The sequence below is a fragment of the Otolemur garnettii genome, unplaced genomic scaffold (genome assembly GCF_000181295.1).
Source record: "Otolemur garnettii isolate 467f Iridium unplaced genomic scaffold, OtoGar3 scaffold00030, whole genome shotgun sequence".
NCBI classification, from domain to species: Eukaryota; Metazoa; Chordata; class Mammalia; order Primates; family Galagidae; genus Otolemur; species Otolemur garnettii.
In genome coordinates, this window is record NW_003852425.1 from 18,018,910 (window position 1) to 18,036,799 (window position 17,890).

General features: G+C 38.4%; 1 protein-coding gene across 3 annotated transcripts in view; it reads left to right on the forward strand.

The window, feature by feature from the left end:
• CHD1 (chromodomain helicase DNA binding protein 1) overlaps nt 1-17,890 on the forward strand; it is an 88,997-nt gene that overhangs the window by 26,842 nt on the left and 44,265 nt on the right. For all 3 annotated transcript variants that reach the window (XM_023512706.1, XM_023512707.1, XM_023512708.1), the window contains exons 3-11: nt 5,609-5,810; nt 6,753-6,893; nt 7,991-8,055; nt 9,969-10,118; nt 10,258-10,529; nt 11,223-11,448; nt 12,479-12,579; nt 12,779-12,957; nt 14,118-14,245. In XM_023512706.1, coding sequence (XP_023368474.1) covers nt 5,609-5,810; nt 6,753-6,893; nt 7,991-8,055; nt 9,969-10,118; nt 10,258-10,529; nt 11,223-11,448; nt 12,479-12,579; nt 12,779-12,957; nt 14,118-14,245 — 1,464 coding nt within the window. The remainder of the gene's footprint in view (nt 1-5,608; nt 5,811-6,752; nt 6,894-7,990; nt 8,056-9,968; nt 10,119-10,257; nt 10,530-11,222; nt 11,449-12,478; nt 12,580-12,778; nt 12,958-14,117; nt 14,246-17,890) is intronic.

Here is a 17,890-nt window from a genome sequence, read left to right on the forward strand (position 1 = left end):
AAAAAAAATCATATGTCAGGAAAAATATCTTCCCTTATAATCTTTACTAAAATTTCTTTCATGGGATGTAAGTATACTGTGGCTTTAAAAAAATAATAAAATGTACTATGCTGTCTTCTGACCTCAGAACTGTGTGATGAGAGGGTAGAAATTGTGGCAAAATTGACCTTAATAGCATGAGACTTTGAAGAAATCATTTAAGTAGATTTTTTTGGTTTGACCTTGTAATTTTATTTTAAAACATTACAGGTACATAATAGTTCTGTATCTGCATAGGGTACATCTTATGTTTTGATACGGGCATACACATGAATTAAAGAAATCGGGGTAATTGTATCTATCACCTCAGATATTCAGCATTCTTTGTATTAGGAAGATGACAGTTCCATTCTTTTAGTTATTTTAAAGCACACCCTAGCTCTGCTATCTCCAACCCCTGGGCCAGGCTTCAGCCTGCTGGCTGGTGGCTGCTGGGAATTGGACTGCACAGTGGGAGGTGGGAGGATGCACCTTCTGCCCATCTCCACCTGAGCCCCGCCTCCTGCTAGACAGCAGTGCTTAGATTCTTCCAGGAGTGTGAGCTCTGCAGAGTGGGAATGTCTAGATGAGGTGCTCCATATGTGATGCCAGGTGGTGCTGAGGTGCTGGTGTTAGCCCAGGACTGTCTAGTTGCAGCAAAGCCAGCCTAGGGCTCGAACTGATCCTGCATTATGGAGAGCTGTATTATTTTACTACATATTACAGTGTAGTGATAAGAATAAAATGTGTAATAAATGTGATGCTCTTGAGTCATCCTGAAATCATCAACTCCTCCTACCTCTTCACCCTATGTCTGTGGAAAAATTGTTTTCCATGAAACTGGTCCCTGGTGCCCAAAAATGTTAGGGACTACTGCTGTAGCTTATTGTTGAATATAGTCACTTCATTGTGCTGTTAAGTACTACTGTTCAGTGTATCCATCTAGATACACATCTGTATCCAGCAGCTGTCCTCACTTTGTCTCCCCCAGCCTCTCCAGTAACCTTCGTAGCCTCCATGAGATTAGTTTGTAATGTTTACCTCCCACAAATGTGGGAGGACATAGAGATTTTTCTTCCTGTGCTCATCCTGTTTCATTTCACATAAAGTTCTCCAATCCCATCCTTATTCCATTAGATTTTCAAAACCTGTGGGTATGCTGGTTTATACTTTATTATTATTATTATTATCATTATTATTTTGGAAACAGAGTCTCAATCTATAGCCCTGGATAGAATACACTGGCATCATCATAGCTCACAGCAACGTCAAACTCCTGGGTTCAAGTGATCTTTCTGCTCTCAAGTAGCTGGGGCTACAGGTGCATGCCACCACACCTGGTTATTTTTCTACATTTTGTAGAGATGGGTTCTTGCTCTTGCTCAGGCTGATCTTGAACTCCTGACTTCAGTCTGTCTTCCTGTCTTGGCCTCCCACAGTGGGAGGACTATGGGCATGAGCCATTGTACCTGGCCTTTGTTCATCCTTTTAAGCATGTATTATACCTAACTTGTAGAATCAAAAGTCTTTGCAAACTTTTATTTCTCTGTTTCCATGTAGAAAGTATGTTAAGTACTCGATCTAGGAATAAAGTTATTTTTAAGTTTTCAGTCTGTTTTGTTAGAGTAGTATCTCCATCTGGTGGCACTTTTGAAAATCACAGAGAGGACTGGATGCTGTGCTTTCCTGTTCACGTACCAGCTGTGCTACCTGTGCCTTCTTGTAAAGCCAGACAGAGTTACATCAAAAGCTGACTCTCCCATGTGAACCGGAAATCTAATGCCCTAGTTTTCGACAATTCAAAAGTAAATACCATGTAAACAAGTGATTTGGGGGAATAATAATTCGCAAAATCAATTGTTTAGTCATTTTTAGGCTATCTTAGACTACGATTTTAAAATGGAAAGAAAGGTAAGTTTCTCAATGAACTATTAATTGCTTTCATATGTAAATGTGTAGGTGTTAGGAAACATGAGAATTGGCTGCTATTTCAGATTTCTTACTGTAGAATGGTACGAAATTTAAATGATTTTATTACAGGAACAGTATTACTTGACTTTATTTTTTTGAGACAGAGTCTCATTAAGTCACTCTCAATAGAGTGCTGTGACAGAACCTCAAACTCTTGGGCTTAAGCAGTTCTCTTGCCTCAGTCTCCTGAGTGGCTAGGACTACAGATGCCAGCCACAACACCTGGCTGATTTTGTTTGTTTCTGTTGTGGTTGTCATTGTTGTTTAGCAGACCTGGGCCAGATTTGAGCCTGCCAGCCCTGGCGTATGTGTCCGGCACCTTAACTACTGAGCTACAGGTGCTGAGCCTATTACTTGACTTTAAAAGTAAATTTACATATATATATTTACTTATTTTTAGAAGATAATGAGGGTACATACGTTTTGGTTATGTAGTTTGCGTTTGTATATTTTAAGTCAAAAGTCAACGTTAAAGGCGTGTCATTCTCTCAGAATGTGCTGTGTACCTGTGCAGGGCACCTAACTAGGCGACGGGAATCCCTTCCCCCTACTTGAATTTCATTGAGTTATGCTTCCATAGGGGAACAAAAGATACTGATCATCTAGTTCTAATTTAGTATTGAGTGAGTACATGTGGTATTTGTTTTTCCATTCTCATGGTTAATTTCACTTAGGAGAATGGTCTCCATTTTCGTCCTGGTTGTTAACCAAAGATATTAGGTCACCATCTTTTTTATGGCTTAGTAGTGATCCATGGTGTGGGTGTGTGTGTGTGTGTACGTATATATATGTGTATATATACACACACCCACGTTTATTAATCTTTTCATATATTGATGGGCACTTGGGTTGTTTCCGTGTCCTTGTAATTGTGAATTGTGCTGCCATGAACATTTGAGCACGTGTCTGTCTTGGCCAGGCAGAGTGGTTCACACCTGTAATCCCAGCACTCTGGGAGACTGAGGTGGGTGGATCTCTTGAGCTCAGGAGACCACCCTGAACAACAGTGAGACCCTATCTCTACTAAAAATAGAAAAACTAGCTGGGTGTGGTATCAGGCACCTGTAATCCCAGCTACTAGGGAGGCCGAGGCAGAAGGATCATTTGAGCCCAAGAGTTTGAGATGCTGTGAGCTGTGATGAGACCACAACACTGTACTCAGGGGCAACAGAGTATAACTCTTTCAACAAAAGAGTCTTTTTTTACCTTTTTTTTAAAAACTTTCTCTATACATAGACGTGTTTATTTGGTTTCCACCTTTTGCCTTCACAAAATTAAAAAGGCTTAAAATTTAATAACAATAACAATGTTTAAGATAAGGACTAGAAACAAAAACCTTGTAAAGAATGAAGATAAATACATTCAGAAAAGAAATCAGACCATTGCTGCAGTGAAATATTGAGCAGTAATAACAATGCAAAAAAAGTAACATTCACATTGTCAGATAAGAGTATGTGTATTATAGAATGCTTTGACTCTTAGGTTCAGTATGGAGTCATCAGTTAACTACTTCTTTTTTTTCTAGAGTCTCAAAAAATAGACATCTAATATTTATAAATAAAAATAAAAGATAATTTCAAAAAACAAATCATGCCAAATCTTAATAGAAAAGGAAGGGTGGCGCTGTGGCTCAGCGAGTCGGGTGCTGGCTCCATATATCCAGGGTGGCGGGTTCAAACCCAGACCAGCCAAACTGCAACAAAAAAATAGCTGGGTGTCGTGGTGGGCACCTGTAGTCCCAGCTACTCAGGAGGCTGAGGCAAGAGAATCACCTAAGCCCAGAGGTTGCTGTGAGCTGTGACTTCATGGCACTCTAATAAGGGCAGCAAAGTGAGACTCTGTCTCTTAAAAAAAAAAAAAAGAAAGAAATACTTCCAAATCATTCTACTTCATCTAGATATACCTGATATTAAAATTGGAAAAAATACATTATTATTATTTTTTTAAGAGACTTTATCACCTTCTGTAGAGTGCTGTGGCATCACAGCTCACAGCAACCCCCCAACTCCTGGGCTTAGGTGATTCTCCTGCCTCAGCCTCCCGAGTAGCTGGGATTACAGGCACTCACCACAATACCCGGCTGTTTTTTTGTTGCAGTTTGGTCAGGGCTGGGTTTGAACCCACCACCTTCAGTATATTGGGCTGGTGCCCTACCCACTGGGCCACAGGTGCCGCCCAGAAAAAATATATTATTATAAAGGGAAATTACAAACATATTTCACTTATAAATAAACAACATATTAACAAGTTGAAATAAAAATTAATGTTCAAGTAATCTACTTTGGTCAAAATTAAATCCAATTTATGTGAGAATTAGTCACTATTTTCTTTCTTTTTTTTCTTTTCCTTTCCCTCACCCTTCCCTCCTCCTCCTCTCTCTGTTCTCCCTTTCCCCCATGCCCCACCTTGTCATTGTCATTAATTGTTCTTTTTATTTTTATTTTATTTTTGAGATAGAGTCTTACTATGTCACCCTCGGTAGAATGCTGTGGTGTCACAGCTCACAGCAACCTCAAACTCCTGGGCTCAAGCAGTTCTCTTGCCTCAGCCTCCCAAGCAGCTGGGACTACAGGCAGGCGCCTGCCACAATGTCTGGCCATTTTTTTGTTGCAGCTGCGATGGTTGTTTTCACGGGCCTGGGCCAAATTTGAACCTGCCAGCTCCAGTGTATGTGACTGGCATCCTGGCTGCTGAGCTACAGGTGCTGAGCCCCCCCACCCCCCTTTTTTTCATTTGCATAAATACCTAGTAAAGAGATCTGCAGGATCAAATGGTAGGTGTACTTTAAGTTATTTGGAGAATCTCCATACTACTTTCCATAGAGGTTGGAGAAGCTTGCAGTCCCACCAACATTGTGTTCCATGCCAACATTTGTAGTTTTTGGACTTTATGATGTAGCCTTTCTTGCTGGGGTTAGGTGATATCTCAAAGGCAGTTAGATTTGCATTTCTCTGTGGATTAGAGGTGTTGAGCATTAGTCTGTCAGAAATGTTTGTTCATGTTACTTTCTCAACTTTTAATGGAGTTGTTTGATCTTTCCTTGATTTGCTTGAATTCTTTGTAGATTCTGGTTATTAGTTCTTTATCGGATGTATAGCAGGCAGATGTCTTCTCCCATTCTGCAGGTTATCTATTTGCTTTGTTGATTTTAGTCTTATAATTATAGTAAATCATTCTCCTAGTATGATAGAACAGTTGATACATACTCTTGAAGATAAGCAGAAACTATGAAAATTTTTTCTATGTCTTACTGTAAGCATTTTTAACTCATTTAATCTCTACACAATTCTCACTTTATAATTACTAGAGCTAAATATTTAGCCCTTTAAAGGTCGATACCATGGCTTAAACTTCTCTTCTTCCCACATTTCTAGCCCAGCATCCTGTACTTGGTAGATAATGCTTGTTAATCTTCGTGCTTCTGTTTTAGCTAGAACTATATTAAATCTATCAAATATGTCTTATTAGTATGGATTAACTAGGTAAATTTACTTCTATTTGGGCACAGAGAATTGAAATACAAAAAAAAAAAATCTAATGATTTGGGGCTTTCTGATGACTTTTATGAAAGATTAAATTTGTAATGGATTTTTGTTTGAAATTTATTTTCACATTCTAGCCAGTCGGATGATGATTCGGGGTCGGCTTCAGGCTCTGGCTCTGGTTCGAGTTCTGGAAGCAGTAGTGATGGGAGCAGTAGCCGGTCAGGTAGCAGTGACTCCGACTCTGGGTCTGAGTCGGGCAGTCAGTCGGAGTCTGAGTCAGACACTTCCCGAGAAAACAAAGTGCAAGCAAAACCGCCGAAAGTTGATGGAGCTGAGGTAATAAAACAGCCAGTGAAAGCTGGAGTTTTTTGTATTACCTTGGAAAAATTTCAAGGATTGGTTTATACCATTCTTAATCTAGCTTTTAGAAAAAACAAAAAACATTTTAGACATTAAAATGTACTTTAGGGATTCTCAAATGTGTTGCTGTGTATTATAGATTAAATTGACTTGGAAGAGAGATGTAGTCTGAGACTATAGAGCAGCAGTTGTGAAATACACAAGTAAGACATTTTTGTTCTCTTAGGCAGAAGTTGAGTTTCATAAAGCCTCCAGGAGATCTACTTACTAATCTTACAGAGCATGATTCCAAGATCTTCGGAGAAGATACTTTATTGCTAATAGTAGGAGGATTTAATAGAACTCAGATTCTTCAGGTATAGTTGGTAGATTAGGGTAAGGATTCTGTTTGAAATAAGCTACTGTTACACAGTATATACCAAAATGGGTCTATATTTCATGACCGTATACAGTATTACCAGTGCATGATGAGATCACATGCTTCAACCAGAATATAAATCAACATAGATTCTTTAAGGGAGAAAACCTTACTGTAAAAAAACTCAGCTGAACTAAAACAGTGTGCTGTGACATAGTAGACTTAACATCCTGACTCCTTCCTTTCACCAAACACCAGTTAAATAAAGTGCTGATGAGCAGTATAGCAGGTCATCACTTTGTTTTTGAAAATAATGCATTTAACCACCAAGTGGATATTGATGGATATGGGCTGTGAAATTTAGTACATCATACATTTTTTTATATATAGCTAAAGCTCAGCATTTTATTTTAATTATAATATATTACATAAGAGTAGGGAAAGTAGTCTTAATTTAATATTTTGAGCCAGAGAAATGTTAGTACAATTTTTTCAATGAATTGACCCTCTCCAGTCTTTTTTACTTAATTGTCATCCACTGGTTCATGTTTCTGTTGCAGTTCTGGAAGTCTAGCCCTAGTATTCTGGCCGTTCAGAGATCTGCAATGCTCAAGAAGCAGCAGCAGCAGCAGCAGCAGCAGCAGCAGCAGCAGCAGCAGCAGCAACAGCAACAGGCCTCATCTAACAGTGGCTCAGAAGAGGTGAGCCCCAGTGTGTGCTGTTGTTACCTGAGAATAAATATGATGATTGATCATGTAACTGTTGTTTATGAAACCACAAAGACATTTATGAAAACAAGTGTTTTGAAAGAATAAATAGGAAGTACTTTAAATACATGTATTAAGCATCTTGAAATCTAGATATTTTGTTATCTAATAATTTTAGGGATTAATCCAAAATAATTAGTGGGAAATTTATGTGCATTAGTTCATCACAGCAAAACTGTAAATAAAAACGTGAAATCCTAGGACATAAGTATGAAATGTGTATGTACACAGACACGTTTGGATAGAGAAATATTATACCATTAAAATATATTTGTAATTTTAAATATACGTGTTTTTCTTTTTTTTTGAGACAGCCTCACTATGTAACTCTCTGTAGAGTGCTGTTGCATCACAGCTCACAGTAACCTCAAACTCTTGGGCTTAAGTGCTTCTTTTGCCTCAGCCTCCCAAGTAGGTGGGACTACAGGCGCCCACCACAACACCCAGCTATTTTGTTGTTGTTGTTGTTGTTGTAATTGCCACTGTTGTTTGGCAGACCCAGGCTGGGTTTGAACCTGCCAGTGCCAGTGTATGTGGCTGGTACCCTAGCTGCTGAGCTACAGGCACTTAGCCTGCAATCTCAAACTCTTGAGTTTAAGCAATTCTCTTGCCTTAGCCTCCTGAGTAATTGGGACTATAGGCATCCACCACGATGCCCAGCTTTTTTTTGCAGTTTTTGGCTGGGGCTGGGTTTGAACCTGCCACCTCTGGTATATGGGGCCAGCACCTTACTCCTTGAGCCACAGGCATTACCCTCCAGCTAATTTTTTTTTGTTGTTGTAGTTGCTGTTGTTGTTTGGTAGACCCAGGCTGGGCTCAAACCCTTGGTGATGTGGCTAGCACCCTACCCACTCTTTACTACCTATCTTTATTTGTAATAAAAATATTATTAATTACTTTAAGCTAGTTAATGATATAAATAATACTCCATGAAAGTCTTTATAGGAACTGTTACAAAGCAAATGTTCAATACAGCACTATTATGGTTAAATTCTAATTGATAGTCGACAATACTTTATTTTTTTCTGCAGGATTCTTCTAGCAGTGAAGATTCTGATGATACATCAAGTGAGGTCAAGAGGAAAAAGCATAAAGAGTAGGTCATTGTTCAACTGTGTACACTCTTATCAGGATAATCCTAATGATTTTGTATTTCTTCCTTTATGAAAACTGTAGAAAGTAGACTTGTAAATTCTTGGTTGTGACATTTTATAAATTAATATAAATCTTTAATTTTTTTTTTCTTATTTTAAGAGACAATCTGTCTCTCTGTGTCACCCAGGCCAGAGTATAGTGGTGTGAGTATAGCTCATTATAACTCTGCACTCCTGGACTTAAGCAGTCCTCCTCCTGAGTAATGAGGGCTACAGGTTCATGCTACCATGCCTGGCTCAGTTTTTCAAATATTCTGTAGAGATATTTTTCTTTCTTTCTTTTTTTTTTTTTTTAAGACAGATACTCACTTTGTCACCCTAAGTAGAGTGTGTGGCATCACAGCTCACAGCAACTTTAAACTCTTGGGCTCAAGTGATTCTTTTGCCTCAGCCTCCCAAGTAGCTGGGACTACAGGTGCCCACCACATTGTGGCGGCTATTTTTGGAGACAGGCTCTTGCTCTGGCTATGGCTGGTCTCCAACTTATGAGCTCAGGCAATCCACCTGCCTCAGCCTCCCAAGTGTTGGGATTATAGGTGTGAGCCACCGTGCCCAGCAGAGATGAAGTCTTGATATGTTGCCTAGGCTGGTCTTGAAATCCAGGGCTCAAACAATCCCCTTTTCCTAGCCTCCCAAATTGTGGGATTACATGGGCCACCATGACAGGCTAAGTCTTAAATCCTTAATGTTTATTTTTTTTGTGACCATGTGACGTTATCATACCACTTCTTCATCTCCCTTTTCCATTCCTATTCTGATCCCCATTTCTATTTCCTTCTCACTGTTGCCCAGGCTAGAGTGCAGTGGTGTTCTCTTAGATCACAGTAACCTCATACTCCTCCTGGCCTCAAGTAATCCTCCTGCCTCAGCCTCCCGAGTAGCTGGAGCTACAGGTTCCTGCCACCACACCTGGTTTAATTTTTTCTACTTTTGGTAGAAAGGGGGTCTCACACTTGCCCAGGCTGGTTTCAGACTCCTCACCTCAAGAGTTGGCTTCCTAGAGTGCTGGGTTACGTGTTGAACCCTGCTCTAGACCATCTTTTACTTTCTGGTACTCCTATAAATGGATATATTTGGAGTCATCTAGTTTATCCTCCATGAATCTTACCGTGTCATGTTTTTAATATGTTTTTCTATGCTGTATTTTAAGCTTTTATAAAAGCAGTGGGTTTTTTGGTTTGTTTTTATTTATTTATTTATTTTTTTGAGACAGAATCTCTGGCACCTGGGTAGAGTGCTGTGGCATCCCAGCTCACAGCACCCTCAAAACTACTGGGCTTAAGTGATTCTCTTGCCTCAGCCTTCTGAGAGGCTCAGACTATAGTCACCTGCCACAACACCAGGCTAGTTTTTCTGTTTTTGGTATAGATGGGGCCCTCTTGCTTGGGCTGGTCTCGAACTCCTGAGCTCAAGCATGCTACTCATGTTGGCTTCCGAGAATGCTAGGATTATAGCCACCATGCCAGCCATAAAAATCAGTTTTAAAAGACATGTTTTTAAAAAATCACAGCCTCTATAAATTAAAACGAAAGAATTAAAATTCTGTTTTTAAGGACAAGTATAATTATAAGATTTTAGAATTAAACCCTGTGACTCTTTAACTTAGCATAATATATTTTCATCCATAATCAGAATAAAATGTCATTTATTTGCTGTTCACTAAGGTATAGATAAATTAACAAACTTCAGAGTTATGAGAAAAATCTATGAATATTTTCCAGTGTTTGTCTTTACAGACACTATTTTTTAGCATGAATAAAAGCAACAGTATATAGATTTGATCATCTTTGCATTTTATTAGGGACAAAACTTGCTATAAGTATAAATAAAAGTACTTTATAATTTTTATCTATAGTGAAGATTGGCAGATGTCTGGGTCAGGATCACCATCTCAGTCTGGTTCAGATTCAGAATCTGAAGAAGAACAAGATAAAAGCAGTTGTGATGAGACGGAATCTGATTATGAGCCAAAAAACAAAGTGAAAAGCAGAAAACCTCAAAACAGGTGAGTATAGTATGGTCTCTGATGGTGGAAATTATTGATTATGGAAGGCATTCATTGTTTTGTATATAATTTGTTCAAACCTTGTTTTGTGCTAACATTTCTGGAAAACAATTCTGTTTTTTCCTCTGTCCTTCCCTAGATCTAAGTCAAAAAATGGAAAGAAGGTTCTTGGACAAAAAAAGAGACAGATCGATTCATCTGAAGATGATGATGACGAGGAGGATTATGATAATGATAAAAGGAGTTCTCGTCGCCAGGCAACTGTCAACGTCAGCTACAAGGAGGACGAGGAGCTGAAGACAGACTCTGATGACCTGCTGGAAGTCTGTGGGGAGGACGTTCCTCAGCCGGAGGAGGAGGAGTTTGAAACCATAGAGAAGTTTATGGACTGTAGGATTGGCAGAAGAACAGGTATTTTTTAAAAACACATTGTTTGGTTATTTAGATAATATGTATTTATAAGGGTAAATAAAGTGTTTCTTGGAGATTTTTCAGTTTTAAAAGTAAGCAGGTTGATTTTAATTCTATTTTACTTATTTCTTAGGAAAATAGACTTTGCCTAGGTTGAGTGAGTTCTTTGGAGAAGCTGCCCACAGAACGCTGTCGTGTTGGGTGGTGTCAGGTGTCTGACTCACAGTTCTGGGGTTGCTGCTGCTAAATAGGAGCTGCTGTTTAGGGACTTTGAGTTTCACAAATTGAGTTTTGAAGTTTTTTTCAAATATGTAAATTATTTTTAGGTAATCTTGGCATGTAGTTTTTCAGGGTAATTTAAAATTATTTCCAGTTGTCAGTCTTCTAGTTATAGGTTTTTGTAAATTAGTGTGTGATCTCAGGTGTATTTCTATCTTTTAGCCTTGATTTTTTTCCCCTAATTTTAATACTGCAGTGATTAAGTGAAGTAGACAATTCTTAATTTTTAAAATTCTGAGTTTCTTTTATCTATGTGAAATATAAATTCCTATAAGTCTCTGTTTTATTTCCCAGATACTTATTACTTGTTTACTTATTTAATAGAGTCTATATTTTAGTATTCCTATTCCTAAAATTTTGGGTTAAAGTAGTCCTACAGCAGAGTTACATGAAGGTCTCGTGTTCTGCCCTCAGCTACCGGTGCTACTACAACTATCTATGCAGTGGAGGCAGATGGCGACCCGAATGCAGGGTTTGACAAAGACAAGGAGCCTGGAGAGACCCAGTATCTAATTAAGTGGAAAGGATGGTCCCACATTCATAACACTTGGGAAACAGAAGAAACTCTTAAGCAGCAGAATGTTAGGGGAATGAAAAAATTGGATAATTATAAGAAAAAAGATCAGGAAACAAAAAGATGGTAAATATGCTCTATGTCATACTTATTTTTTTTAAGTAGTTCAAAAATTACCAAGCCTTTTTGTTAATGAAGAATACATAATCGAGAATTAAATGATAGCCTAAAACAACTGTAGAATTTATAGTATAGTTGGTCTTTTGTATCTGCTGGTTCTGTATCCTTAAATTCAACCAACTATTAATTGAAAATATTTGGGAGGAATAATCCAATAAGAAAAACAAATTCAGAAGCAACGTGTCTGCTACCTATGCAGGTAGCATTTGTATTGTACTATGTATTATAGAACATAATTTATCTGTAGTATACATTATAGTACATAATATATCTGGAGATTACTTAAAGTATATGGAAGGATAGGCATAGGTTATATGCCAATACTGTGCCTTTTTATGTAAAGGGCTTGAGCCTCCATGGATTTTAGTATCTTCAGGGGCTCCTGGAAACAATCTTTAGCATATACTGGGGGGATGAATGATTTCTATCTCAATGTAAAACTCAAAGGGGCAGCCATATCTAAGCCTTTTCTTGAAAACAGCTACATAGAATATGTCTCACGTGTTACACATTCTTAAAGTTAAAAATTAATGGTGCTTCATTTCTGTTTTAGTTTCTTCATTGTTCAAACTTGGCCCACGTGAAAAGGGCAAAATGGGAGATTTTGTGCTACGGAGATTGGGGGAATGGGTTAATTTTTTTCTTTTTTTTTCTTTTTTAATCTTTTTTTGAGACAGAGCTTCAAGCTGTTGCCCTGGGTAGAGTGCTGTTGCATCACAGCTCACAGCAACCTCCAACTCTTGGGCTTAAGCGATTCTCTTGCCTCAGACTCCCAAGTAGCTGGGACTACAGGCCCCCACCACTATGCCCTGCTATTTTTGAGTTATAGTTGTCGTTTGGTAGGCCCACGCTGGATTCGAGCTCACCAGCCCTGGTGTATGTGGCTGGCACATTAGCTTCTTGAGCTACAGGAGCCAAGCCGGGGGGAATGGGTTAATTATGGGTGAGTTTGAAGCCTGGATTAATAATTTTTCAGGTTGAAAAATGCTTCCCCAGAAGATGTGGAATATTATAATTGCCAGCAAGAACTTACAGATGATCTCCATAAACAGTATCAAATAGTGGAACGTATCATTGGTTAGTAATAATTGATTCTTATCAAACTTTTATATCTTCATCCTTTAAATCATCTGAAAAAAGGTATAAATTTACTGCTTACACATCAAATTCCATTGCTTGAGATTATTGCAAACTAGATGACTAATTTTTGTAGCTTTTACTAAGAGTTATGTCTTAGAGATTAAATGTAAAAATAAATACCTGATTTATTTCACAGCTCATTCCAATCAAAAGTCAGCAGCTGGTTATCCAGATTATTACTGTAAGTGGCAGGGCCTTCCATACTCAGAATGTAGCTGGGAAGACGGAGCTCTCATTTCCAAAAAGTTTCAGGCGTGCATTGATGAGTATTTTAGCAGGAACCAATCAAAAACCACTCCTTTTAAAGATTGCAAAGTGAGTATTGTTTGACATTTTTAATTATTAAAAATGTATCTGTGCATCATGAATATTACAAACCTAAATAGGATGATAATGGTCCTGATTTCAAATAGAGTAAGGGAGAATACTTGATTGGTAGGTGTTGTAGGAATTGAGGTTCCTGTAATTATTACTTAATCTGAAAGGTGTCATTGTCCTTGGTGAGTGGCACTATGTCAGAAGATGATAAAGATGTCAGAAAGTGGTAGTGGGTGATAATTGTAAGGAGTAGGTGTGGAGACCAGATAGGGAAAATCCCTTGGAAACTAGACATAATGCTTAGTTTAAAAGGTAGCAGATATTCCCTTTGAAGACAGGGAAGGAGAAGAGGACAGCCATACAGAGTATCCGTGACTACCTTGCAGAATACTTCTAGAGTCTTCATAGTGTATCTCAAGTAAATAGCTTTAAGGTCTGTGTTCTACTAGAGTTTGTTTTCTTTTTTGGGGGGGAGACAAGAGTCTCAAATTGTCACCTTGGGTAGAGTGCTGTGGCGTCATAGCTCACAACAATCTCAAACTCTTGGGCTTAAGTGATTCTCTTGCCTCAGCTTCCCAAGTAGCTGAGACTATAGGTGCCTGCCACAATGCCAGGCTGTTTTTTGGTTATAGTTGTCTCTGTTTGGCAGGCCCGGATTCAAACCCGCCAGTTCTAGTGTATGTGGCTGACACCCTAGTTGCTGAGGTACAGGTGCTGAGCCTAGAATTTGTTTTCTTATTACAAGATTTAATTCTTTATAATGGTAATTTAGAAATCAGAAATTGAATGGGAAGCTAAGCCAGTTCTATGGTTTATTTCTAGCTCAGGGATGGAGCAATTCTTCATGAAATTGTCATGAAAAATTTTAACATAGCCTTTGTGAAAGGAGTGAGACCCATGTATTTTGGTAGGAACTTAATTTTTACTATCACTTTTTATTTTAAAAGAAGAGGGCAAAAATATTCCACTAATTTTGCTGTGCATTCTTTCAAAGTAAGTATTCTTTAAATCTTCAGCCATTTTTAAATCATGGAATCTCTGAGCTTGGTTATTTTAGATGAAATTTCAGAATGTATAGGGAAAACTGCAATTTTCATCTTTTTGTATAATTTTCTTTGTTTAGTAATTTTACATGTTGACATTTATTTCTACTAAAGGTATTAAAACAAAGGCCAAGGTTTGTAGCCTTGAAGAAGCAACCATCCTATATTGGAGGACATGAGGGTTTAGAATTAAGAGACTATCAACTAAATGGTTTGAACTGGCTTGCTCACTCTTGGTGCAAGTAAGTATATTTTGAATCATCTGTTTAATTTGAGAGAAAAGAATTTTACAAATACAGGATTTAGAAAAAATTTCTGTTTACATAAAGTATGAGCCCCTTTGGCATTTTATATGCTGATCTTTATATTTCTTAGTTTGTATAAACAATACTTAATACACAGGAGGAAGAGAATTCAGGGGAGATTGACTTTAACTTGTTCAATTGTTGCAGTTCTTAAAATATTCTATTCAACTTAAAAATCAGAATGTGTACACATGCCTATTCCCACAGTTCCTAAATATTTCTGATATTTCGTACTTACGTCTAATATCCCTTTAATCCTCTACATTTTTTTGATATCTCCTGGGGCCCCCTGTCTACTCTTAAGAGTATATGGGGGGGACAGGGAGCAGCAAGACAGCAGCCAATTAACAGCTTCTTTGCAACTTGGCACGGTGAAACTGGGGAGATAAGACACCAGGCATCTCTGACTGGTGGGATATGCCCCAAAACATCCCTTTAGGGACACAGGGAGTCAGGGAGAGACTTCTGGACCTCATGAGGAGGACAAAAGCACTAGAAAACCGACAAGTGGTTGTGTGTGTTAGTTCAGTCTAATTCCGCCAGCAGCTGACCCATCAACCCTAGTCCAGAGACATGGTAACTTAAAGAGCAAGAGGAAGTGAAAGGAAAATTTGGGAAGGAAACAGATGAAAGAAAACACTCATGAGGAAGAATCAGCAGAAAAATCCTGGCAACATGAAAAACCAGTCCAGAGCAACCTCCCCAAGGGACTGTGAGGTAGCTACTGCAGAGGATTCCACCTCTAAAGAAATGTTAGAAATGACAGAAAGGGAATTTAGAATACAGATGATGAAAACAATGAAGGAAATGATGGAAACAATGAAAGAAACTGCTAATAAACTGCTAATAACCAAAGGAAATCCATAAACAGAATCAAATACAAGATGAACGATTTGAAGAATATAGAAAGGATATAGCAGAGCTGAAGGAACTGAAGCAGTCCATTAGGGAACTTAAAGATGCAATAGAAAGTATCGACTGTAGCAGGAAACCGATGCAGACAGAAGACTCCAGCCACCAGTCGGAAGAGGAAGCGGCTTTATTTTCTGGCCTAAAAACTGAGCCCACGGACTTAATATCTTGCCTTTCTTTTATACATTTTTTAGGGCTAGGGTGCACGTGAAAGTTGTGAAGGATGTGAGAGACGTGACAGACATGAATGTCTTAGGACTCTAGAGAAGGTCAGATTGGCCCGCGCCCTTGGTACCAGGCGGGCTACCTGTCTGTAAAGGTGACAGAAGGTTAAGGAAGTTGCAAGGTTACTATCTAGGCCCAGCACATACCCAGGGAAGGGCCTACAGATAACAGAGAGATCTGCTGCAGTAGAGGTAGGAGTGTTACAGAGTGTTTGGCTGATGCCTATACAGAGTGACTAGGGCAGATCTTTAGCTCTGCTTTTACTCTCTTGCCTCACAACAACAGATTAGACCATGCCGAAGAAACAATCTCAGAGGTAGAGGACAAAGCTCTTGAGATAACTCAGATTAAGAGGCAGAAAAGAATAGAGAGAAAGCAGAATGTTCCCTAACAGAATTATGGGACTTTATGAAGCATTCAGACATACCAGTTACAAGTATTCCAGAAGGGGAAGAAGAATGCCCCAGGAGAATAGAAGCCATACTAGAGAATATTATAAATTAAAATACCCCAAATATCACCAAAGATGCTGATACACTCCTTTCAGAGGGATATCGGACCCCAGGTCACTTCAGCTCTAACAGAGCTTCTCCAGGGCACATTGTGATGAACCTGTCCAAAGTCAAGACAAAAGAAAAGATTCTTCAAGCTGCCAGGAGTAAGCACCAGTTGACCCACAGGGGCAAGTCCATCAGGGTGACTCCAGACTACTCTAATGAAACTTTTTAAGCAAGAAGACAATGGTTATCTACCTTTAATCTACTTAAACAGAATAATTTCCAGCCCAGAATTCTAATATCCTGCTAAGCTAAGCTTTAAAATTGACAGAGAAAGCAAATCATTTACTGATATACAAACATTGAGGAAATTTGCCGCAACAAGACCAGCTCTACAGGAAATACTTGAACCTATTCTACACACTGACCATCACAGTGGATCAACAGCAGAAGTAAGAACTTAAATTAAAGAACACATCCTAACTTCCACAATGATGCAGAAGATAAAACTAAGCAATGGACTCTCACAAAATAAGATGAATAGAATACTACCACACTTACCAGTTATCTCAATAAATGTTAATGGCTTGAATTCCCCACTGAGGAGTCATAGATTGGCTGACTGGACTAAAAAACACAAGCCATCCATTTGCTGTCTGCAGGAACACACCTAGCTTCAAAAAACAAAATTCGTAAGTTAAGGTTTGGAAGACAATTTTTCAGGCAAATGGAATTCAGAAGAAAAAAGAGGAGTTGCAATTTTATTTTCAGATACATGTGGATTTAAAGCAACTAAAGTCAAAAAAGACAAAGATGGTCACTTTATATTAGTTAAGGGAAAAGTACAGTAAGAAGACATTTCAATTCTAAAGATTTATGCACCCAATTTACATGCTCCCAGATTGTTGAAACAGACCTTATTCAGTCTGAGCAATATGATACGCTATAATATCATAACAACAGGGGACTTTAACACTCCTCTTACATAGCTGGACAGATCCTCTAAACAGAAATTAAACAAAGATATAAGGGACTTAAGTGAGACCCTACAAGAATTGTGCTTGATAGACACATAGAGAGCACTCCATCCCAAAGATGAAGAACACACATTCTTCTCATCACCCCATGGAACATTCTCCAAAATTGATCATATCCTAGGACACAAAACAAACCTCAACAGAATCAAAAGAATTGAGATTTTACCTTGTATCTTCTCTGACCATGAGGCACTAAAGGTAGAACTCAACTCCAACAAAAATGTTCAACCCCACACAAAGGCATGGAAATTAAACAACCTTCTGTTGAATGACAGTTGGGTACAGGAAAAAATAAAAGGAAAAATCATTTACTTCCTTGAGCACAACAACAATGAAGATACAAGCTACCGAAACCTGTGGGATATTGCAAAAGCAGTTTTGAGAGGAAAAGTTATCACTTTAGATGCCTATAGCACTCATCAGCAAACTCATAAGCCATCTTATGGAATTGGAAAAAGAAGAGCAATCTGAGCCTAAACCCAGCAGAAGAAAAGAAATAGCCAAAATTAAATCAGAGATTAATGAAATTGAAAACAAAAGAATCATTCAGAAAATTAATCAAGGAGTTGGTTTTTTGAAAAAATAAATAGACCTTTGGCCACTAACTAGAAATAGAAAAGTAAAATCTCTAGTAACCTCAATCAGAAATGATAAAGGGGAAATAATAACTGATGCCACAGAGATACAAGAGTTCATCTCTGAATACTACCAGAAACTCTATGCCCAGAAATTTGGCAATGTGAAGGAAATTGATCAATATTTGGAATCATGCCCTCTCCCTAGGCTTAGCCAGGAAGAAACAGAGTTCCTGAACAGACCAATTTCAAGCACTGAGATTAAAGAAACAATAAAGGAATCTTCCCCAACACCTTCTGCAAAGCAAACATCACCCTGATACCAAAACCAGGAAA